Raw genomic sequence first — 9,841 nt, forward strand, 5'->3', positions numbered from 1 at the left:
AAGTGGATGAGAGAGTGATATTCCACTGGGTGGGATGCTGGTCCACCGCAGGTACTCCCAGCAATTTGCTTGTACCCATTTACAGTAGACTGAAACAATGTAGGTATTAAAGTGCCCTCCTTAAGGACACAAGTGAAATGCACAGTGAATGATTGAAACCTCCGTCCTTACTCCCACTGGGTGGGACGCTGGTCCACCACAGGTTACTCCAATCAATTTTTAGTACCCATTTACATCTGGGTAGACTGAAACAATATAGATGAAGTGCCTTGCTGAAGGACACAAGTCAAATGCACAGCGAATGATTGAAACCCAAGACCTCGAGGAAAAGGCCTTTTACATTTTTCATATGATTATTTATTTGCATACTATTCAATATTTTGAGAAAACTATTTTTAATGGAAACAAAGCCAACTTGGCTTTAAATCTTGGTTGATCAGGTTGACAGTAGTTAGAGCAGGTCTTCTGTTAACAAATCTACTGTTGTATGTCCTGATATTAAGAGTTGTACATTACCTTTTCTTTTGGATTACTAAATATATCTGCATATTAAAAAACTACTATATATCTGCATATTTAAATACCTCTTAATTTCCACCTCTAGTCTCATTCTATTATCTTTGTCTATTATAATATCTATTTTATAGGTCCTGATACTTCATTAATAACTAAATGACAGAATCTCTCTTTTTTTATGTCAATAGGTATGTTGGGACAATGGAACGAATAAGTGCCAATGAACAGCTCAAAGAAAATGAAGATGGTTGCTTCTTAGTTCGTGAGAGAGGTGAAGGGGGATACGCTATTAGCATCAAGTAGGTTGTAATGACAAATTTACAGGGGATGGGAAACTTCCTACACTTTTGGTGCAAATGATGATAATTATTCTTTAAAAAAAAAACTCAATGCACTTAGCAACAATAGAGGAAGGAGCACACATATCATAAAAATCACTAATAGACTTCTTTTCCTGTTACAGTTTATTGGGAAATATTGATATTAATAGTAATAATGATATGTACATTTTATATGGCACTCGGAGCATTTTTTCACATTATAACTCCACTCTTAGGAACAATGCCTGTGGGAAAATTCCATAGTTCGCCATATGAAATATGTATATTGGCGCATTTTGAATTCTAACATCCAGTACCCATTTATATTCCTGGGTGGAGAGGAGCAATGCTGATAAAGTGTTATGCTCAAGGACACAGCAGAATGCACAGCAAGGGATTGAAACCATGACCTCTAGGTTACACCCTGATTTTCTTTTCTTCTATCCCTTTTCCTTCTGTTTTCGCCTTGCTTTCTATGCAGCACTTTGGTTACCTATTTTGATCTTCAAATATTGTTTATTTCAATTGCACTGCTGTCATATAGTTGTTTTTTTATATTCTATAGATACGACAAAGCAGTCAAGCATATGAAGGTACTATTAACACCAGACAAGATGTTCTATCTAGTCGACGCACATCCATTTCCAACTCTACCGGTAAGTGTGCATTTTATACCTCTGGCACAGTGGTAAGTCTCAGTACTTCCAATCAAAAGATGTATGGTTCAAGCATGATGGTTGCCACTTGTTAGAGTCAATGGATGATTAACTGATTTGTGATTGGCTGTAACATGAATACTCTCCCATGGACCTAAGTATATTTGAAGGTGTTTTATCAAATAAATCAGAATAACATAAATATAACCTGTACAATCTTTTTATTGTCATTTATTTTTCTTATTCTCTAAATTATTAAATATAAATATGCTGTCTACTTCAATGATGATACTCTGTATAGTCCAATGTTTGGACGTTCCGCAGAGCAGCAATATAGTTATTTATTGAATTATAAACAATTTATTATTTAATTATTATTGGAAGACTTGTAATAAAATGGAATTCTTAAGCACATTTTTATACTATACAGTATATATTTTTTCTGTATCTTCAGCAATTGATTGAATATTACCAGAGACACACCCTTGCACATGTATTCCAAGGCTTAGACAGCACTTTAAAGTTGCCAGTCAGAGATGCTAATCAGATAGGTGCTGGTAAGTGCATGTTTTTCAGTTTGATGGTGTTTCATTATTGTTGGTTTATTAATTTTGTGTGCTGGGCAGATAGTTCTAATTATAGATCGTTAGTTATGATATTAATTCATTATAATTTATATCTATGTCAATGCCATATTTACTTGTAGAGGTGAACATTTATAACTCATTAACTGACTTAATAAATATTGAAAAATTCAAAAAATTGATTTTGTTTCATTGGGTTGCTCACAAATAATTGGGTTATGGCAAAATAAGAGGTTTGGTGGCAAGCTATGTTTAAATGTTGTAAAATAAAAAATCTTAATATTTATCGAAATTCTTATATAGTTTTTAAAAAATCATTTTTCCAACAATTTTTTCAATAACAACTCCATTTTGAATTTTTTTTTATTTTAATGTTCTCTCTTTTTAATTTTTTTAATAATGTGTGTTCCGTTTTATTTTTTTTCAACCTGCGTGGTGTCATGTCCTGGCCCATGTCCTGGTTTTCTTGGTCTACTTTTTTTGTGTATTCTTTTATGCAATAAAGTGATATTTGAAAAATAAACAGTACTCGACACACATTTGGTCAATATTCTTTATTGTTAATATCAAGGTGAATTTTTAATAAATAAATGAATATATAACTTTTGTTCAGTGCTTTTGGAATATATTTTAAAGTTTTTTGGGGTTTTTTGTCAATGATTATAACTATAATGAGATAATCATAGTTTTGTTAGTAGTGTTGATGTAAGTGTTGGTGATGATAATGATGACAATGTTGTTGGTATTAAATTAGTCTGGATTGTATATGGGGATTATGATAACTGCAGAAGTAGTAATAACGATTTGTCAGTTCAAAACAACCTAACAACAAAAGAACAATATCTGTAGTTGATATGAAAGTGTTGATTCTTTAAAAGTTTTGAGTAAATTATTTGGATTTGATAATATTTTATTTTCTAAGATCAAAATGGGATCAAGTTAAATGTAAGATAATGTTTACTTTACATTGACTTCAGTTTTTTCCTGCTTCCCATACAGTACACCTGATTTATGAGATGACTGCTGTAGACCTTTCAAAATTGGCTCTGATGAACCTGGATGGTGAACTATGCCATTGGGTCTTGGTAATAGAATATGCACATGTGGGGAGTGGGTGGTGTGGGAAGATAAGGTTTTTGTCAGGATATCAATCCATATGGCCTTTGGTCAAGTTTCTTATTATTTCAGACAATGTAGGAATTTATAGTATATTATTATATCCAAGTACTACATATATTTTGTCAATCACTTTGTTCTCTTTTTTCTTTGCTTTTTCACTTTTCTTTTTCAACACCTTGGCTTCCTCAAATAATGTTGATTTACCAAAAGAAAATGGATATTTAAAATAAAAGAAAAGTTTTCTTTATTTTTATTACGCTGCCTTGAAATCTACAAAAATAGGATATGTATATTTCTTCTTAATTATATAAATTTAAAGCATATAACCATCCCATTACAACACTGTTTACATTCACCAGTTAAATTTTATTTTCTCCTCCGTCTGGATGTTTTTGACAAAACCATTTGCTAAATAAGAAAACAAAAGTTTATTTTAATTTTTTCCCGCCCTCCTCTGATGATCTATAAATAAATAAGTCCACGAAACACACAAAAAAAAAAATTCTCACCTTATGTGCTGACAAATTAGAATATTCACAAACTGTTAATTCTGATTTCATTGTTTTCATTTTGTTTGTCTTTGTCAACCTGGGTGATGACAACACTTAAACATCAGTTCATAAGTGTGCTGACAACTTTTCCTCTTATGGGTAACTGTGAAAGTTTTGGTAGTGGTTTGTGTGTACAGGTTTTATATAAACTTTTTGTGGGATTTTGTTGTTGAAAGGATGAATTAATTAATATTTTCAGTGGGTTTGTTGCATTGAGGTTTAAGTTGAGTTTACATAGAAACTTGGGATGCATTATTTTCTTATTTAACACAAGCCCTATTTATTCATATTTTTATCCAATATTATGCTCAAATCATTTTTTATCTGCTGATAGTAAAGAGCTTTTGATTTGCACATCAAGTTGATCCTAGAATGGATTCACTCAAGCAATCAAAAGCTTCCTAATAAAATAAACCTCCGATACTGTTCATAGTTCAGCTATTAGAGGTCGTATGACCACAGACAACCATATACCGAACTTGACACCTTAAAATTTAGCATATAAAAGGAGCAATTCACATCAGATTTCATCCAAGCAAAATATTTCTTCATGGGAAAATCCAAGCTGTTCACAATGTGAGAGTTCACTATCCTGTTTCGTCAGAGCCGATTTGAAAAAATGGAACAACAGTGAATTATTGTCACTTCAACAATAGTTATATTGTCACATAAACAACAGTTATATTGTCGCTTGAACAATAGTTATATATTGTCACTTTATTCTTGAAGTAGCGGGGGAAATGTCAATCAAAGTAACATTATCTTAAGTTAAACTTGATCACATTTGAATCAAAAAAATATATTGGCCAGTTTTGTTTTATATGCATTTATAAGCATTGTTTTATTTTGCAAAGCTGATACTAAGCATTTAATTATATCTCCCCTCCGTTTAATAATTGTTCAAAATTGGCTGTGTAATGCATTAGATTTACCGTTTTTGTGATGTCGCAATTAGAGCATTACGGTAGTTGGCTCGTTACTGCATGCTTACTCTTTGGATGATAATGAATACTTCGTTTTGCAGCACCGCAAAGAGGGCCGCTATCGTCTCTGAGGCTATCAATTGGTAGTCCGTCCAATAACGATACCACGCCTATGGACAATGGTATACCTGTCGCATGTATGTAACAATAAAAGCATCTAGCATTAGTTTCTTCAATTGTTTTGCACGTTCCTTCTGAAGTTCTAAAAATTTTGTTTACGCCATCACATGCCCATCATTTGAGGTATATTTACTCCATCTTTGTCTTACAGTAAAATGCATATATAATACTAATAATGAATTTATTTGGAAAAAGAAAACTTGATTACAAATTCAATTGTGTTTTTCACAAAGCTTTTTAAAAGTATATATTAACTTAAAGTAGTACAAAAATTTACATTACAAAATCGAAGTCAAAAGAAAACAAGACAAAAGAAATGATTTAAAAAACAGAATTAAAGAGATAAGATTAAACAAAATATATATATTTTCTTATGCAAGAAACACTGCTACAGATGGCTAAATTGTGTATGAATTTGCAAATGGTAAAGATATAATATATCAAAAAACTATCTTAAAATAGCTAAATATTTTGAGTTTAAGAATAAGCAAAGAAATATATTTTTAAAACATCAAAGGTGAGAAATAAAGAGATAAAATTAAACAAAATATATATATATATATATATATATATATTATCTTATACAAGAAACACTGCTGCACATGGCTAAATTGTGTATGAATTGACAAAAGTTAAAATTATAATATATCGAAAAATAATATAAAAATATTTTGGGTTTAAGAATAAGCAAAGAAATTTAGACGTCTTTAAAACATCAATGGTGAGACGTGAAAACGGAGTGCCTAATAGGCCACAATTAGTGCAGTACTTTGCTGTGCATGATGGTAGGCATTAATGTAGCTTCTTGTATGCTTGTTGTATTGTACAGTAGTATGCTCTATATGTTGTCTGCATGCTGTCTTTATGTATGATCCATTTACTTAATACTCTACACAATACACCATATTTTGAGTCCTGTTTGGGGTTTTTTGATAAAATCTTTAAAATAGATTTTGTGGAAGTATATTAAATACATGAATCAGTATGCTTTACCAATAGGTGAGTTAGGATTTTAGTGTTTTGCTATTAATTTGAAAGCATGCTGTTACAAGAGATGGATTGTTCAGTTCTTTGTGATGATGAATTTTTTTCACTATATGTTCCTTTCATTTACTGAAGTTTGGATGGGTATATCAACAAGAGTTTATTATTATTATTATTATTATTATTATTATTATTATTATAAATTACTGTATAACATTATGACTCACAATACCTTACTTCTGTTGAAAATCCTGGTGAAGCTCTTTGGTATTTGTGTATCTTCCATCAGTTTGTTGTATATTTTGTATTGTCCTCAGCTATCTAGCCTGTGCCATTTGTATGATTTCACTTATCATTTTCAATGATACTTTTCCAACTTAAGTGAAATCATTCAGTGAAACACGGAAGAACCAAATAGCAATCATCAAATATGTTTGATTGATTTAATTTTATCTCAGTCAACATACCGCTTAGATTGTACAAAATTTTAAGATATTTATTTATTTTGATAAAACTGTTTCGTTATCTGTAAGTTTCAGTTTAAACAACAGGTGAAACTTCAAGCACAGTTAAATACTGCCCTCACACATTTGTTAATGCTTAAAATGGCCTTAACAGTATAAATACAAATTATTATATATATATTATTTCACAATTGTCTTTTTATATCATCTTTTCTGCTTGTAGGAATTAGAGTAGTCAGGCCTAACTTTTATTTTACATAATACAGTATACTGTACATATAATTTGAGTAAAATAACATTGTCGTAGTACCAGCTGAACATTGAATCTGCTGTGGATATTAGTGCTGTACAAATCCATGGTGATTGATTGATTAAAAATAGATCAGGAAATGGTCCATCCATACAAAATGAGACCTCTACACTGTTTTTACAAGAGATATGCACACACTGTACTATGCACAATAATGCTTGGCTCTACACATTTTTTTTAATCACTTTTAATTCTGAAAACCAAGATCTTTGACTTCAGCATATATCTAAAGTTGTTGCCTATATTTCTGATCTTTCTGAAATGCCATGCATGTTTGGTATGCATGATCATGCATGGTAATATAGTGGGAATTAATGCACATGCTATGAACACAAGCCAGCACAGTTTGTAACCCCATTGGCTGCATTACACTTTCACACGGAAAACTGCAGTATTATGCAGCTGCTTGAAAGGGAACTATTAGAGAATTGAGAACATGGTCTTTTACAACAGACCAGTTCTTGGAGTGATTGTGATTCAGTATCCAACTTCCAAGTCGGGACTTCATGACCAGGCCCGTAGCGTTGGGGGGTTAAGGGGGTTATGACAAACCGCCCAAAAACTGGAGGAGGTCTGCATTTATAAAAACGAAAAAATTGATATTCGTAGATATATTTACAATGCTCTCCAGAGTATTGGAGATCATACAAGCCAGAAGTATTTCAAGTCGGCATTTCTTAAGCTTTCCCAGCTAAAAATATTACGTTATTGTATAATGGTTTCCAAAGGGTCCACTTTCCACTGAAACGAGCCTCCCACAAATTAAGTCACTGTACAAGCCTAACGATTGCCAATCTGCCATTGAGCTTACCTAAGTTATGAGTAAAAGTATTATGGCTTTTCTGTACTATAATACTCCCACATTCTTATTTATGCAAATTACTCAGTTTAACATTTACCGACAGTATGCAGGCAAGCCTCAATTTTGTAAAGTTTTTTGTAAATTTTGTACTTGTTTTGATCATCATTTCATGCTTTGTCAATGTCAGGGGTTGATGTAAAATCAGGGATTTGTCTGCGTCAGCTGATTCCATATGTTACTTTTATCATTGTCATTATTATTTTATTGTTGCTTGTACATTATCTTCAAAAAGTGCTTGTATTTGTTGATTTGGCTGGTATAATGCACTTTCCACTCTCTGAAGTCTTATGCAACCAAGAACATGAATTGACTTTAGATTATATTACCAATGAATGTGAGGGTTTTATAATAAAATTACTCTATAAGATGATAATTTATACTCGTATGATATTCATAACTAGAGTGCTAGTTTAGTTGCATAAATTAACAGTAATGTAGAAATTCCATGGCAACAATTACTAATGAGACAACCAAAAACATTTTAGCATATTGAGCACATTCTGCCGCTGTTACAAAGATCTTTTACAGTACTTCAGTCATGTAAACCGCTTAGTGGTGAGGGATGTATTAACTCGTTCAATGATACCAAAATGCTTAATAAAAATAAATACTCTGTTGTGTTTATACAAAGCACAACAAGCTAGCCTAGTAAATACAGCTTGAATTATGTTTCCACAGTACAATGAATTAATGGACATTACAGTAAAAAGTCATCATGAGTGATTTATGTATTTTTTTTACCTAATAAGTAATGTTATTGTTATTCCAGCTGGGTACAAGGTGGAAGGCTATGCCACAGCTTTGTATGACTTTGCAGCTCGTGGTATGAGGGAGCTGTCACTTAAAGCTGGCCAGACTGTAGCAATCATTAGCAAAGCTGGAGGTCATAGGGGATGGTGGAAGGGAAGAGTTGGGGACAAGGTAAGTTATTGTTAAATTTAAATTATTGTTTTCTATACCCTATTATTCCTTTTTGTATTTACTTGGATAAGACTAGATGCCAACATCATCCAAGCAAATTTTTTTCATGACACGTTCTAACAAATTTGGAACTCAAAATTCGAGAGACTGGAGAACTGTGCCCTACCACCCTTAAGTTTTCTTCATACATGCATGCTGATCTTTGGAAGTGTCTAGGAAATTAATTGTACACCGACTCTTTTAATGAAGTCGGCACACAAACCTAATAAATCTAATAAAAAAATATATTAAAATTATTTTTAAATTTGAATATTAAACTACTGATTTTAGAATCTTCTCAAAACCAACAGATATCCAAGAAATTAAATATTTATAACTTCACTAATACTTAATCAGTTTATCAAATAAAAAATATTTTCAAGAGTAATACTGTACTTAAAGAATAATATCAAAAACTCAATTTAGATTTTTTTTCTGACAAATTTAGGTGAGATCCTGTCACATAAATTTGTTTTACTTATTTAGTGATATTTTTTTTTAAGCCAAGCTCTGTTTGATATGTTGTATAACTGTATTTATTAAGACACAAAAATAATATTTGATGCAAAAACTTGAAAGTGGTTATTAGATACAGATTTTTGAAACTGGGGAAAAGGGGTGTTTTTAAATATTCAAAAATGTGTCAAATAAGATTTTTGTGTCTTAGAAAAATCAGTTTTACAACGTATAAACAAAAATGTTTCCTCTGGACACTCCTGGCTTTAATTTTTTTTTTGTAACTGTACTTAAAAGATTCTGTATCAAGCATTAACCATTGTTAAATTTCAATTTTTTTTTGCTTGTCAATTCAGGAAGGTTATTTTCCATCAACATATGTCCAAGAAGATGATTGATGACCTACTACTATCAAAGCTCTTTATAAATTGATTTTTCTGAGACCAACATGCAACCTGATATTCTTCAGGGCAGCATTACCTTATAGCACAAGATCAAATGTAGAAATCAGTCACTGAATCTTCCAGCCAGAAGCCAAGAGATCAACAAATATAACACAAGAGGGTGCATTGATATCATTGTCTTAGTATAGATGGAGGTCGATGTTGGAAATCAAAATTACTGATCAGCATATTCTCTGTGGTTGTGGATGTTGTTATTTCCGTTGTTAAATCATGGATTATTACTTGGTATAATACCTTTGTATTGCGGATCATAAATATGTAATGCATAGTGGGACCAGGACAAAGGCGTTTCTGAATGACATTGATGTCTTAATTAGTAATTGTTTTCTAATATTATTAAACTATAATTTTTTTAGAAACAGGTATTTGCTATAATTATATTCTCAGTGACATTTAAAGTTAATTTAAATTTTAAATAGGTTTGTAAGCTAAAATAGAAATGCAGCTTAGTAAATAATTCTTGAACCATCCTTTAAAAAACCTGTCTCTTAT

The 9,841-nt window shown here is 31.5% G+C and overlaps 1 protein-coding gene across 2 annotated transcripts in view; it reads left to right on the forward strand.

Annotated features, from left to right (window-relative positions):
- Nucleotides 1-9,830, forward strand: part of LOC117100019 (guanine nucleotide exchange factor VAV3-like) — a gene marked incomplete in the record, with an annotated part of 44,891 nt that extends 35,061 nt beyond the window's left edge. The window contains 6 exon segments of one of the 2 annotated variants that reach the window (XM_033239565.1): nucleotides 705-815; nucleotides 1,402-1,492; nucleotides 1,947-2,049; nucleotides 4,771-4,866; nucleotides 8,239-8,390; nucleotides 9,242-9,830. In XM_033239565.1, the coding sequence (XP_033095456.1) occupies nucleotides 705-815; nucleotides 1,402-1,492; nucleotides 1,947-2,049; nucleotides 4,771-4,866; nucleotides 8,239-8,390; nucleotides 9,242-9,283 (595 nt within the window). 2 annotated transcript variants of the gene reach the window in all.
- Nucleotides 9,831-9,841: the final 11 nt, after the last annotated feature.

The sequence above is a fragment of the Anneissia japonica genome, unplaced genomic scaffold, assembly GCF_011630105.1.
Source record: "Anneissia japonica isolate Jap-2015-1 unplaced genomic scaffold, ASM1163010v1 scaffold256_len832006_cov191, whole genome shotgun sequence".
Lineage (NCBI taxonomy): Eukaryota > Metazoa > Echinodermata > Crinoidea > Comatulida > Comatulidae > Anneissia > Anneissia japonica.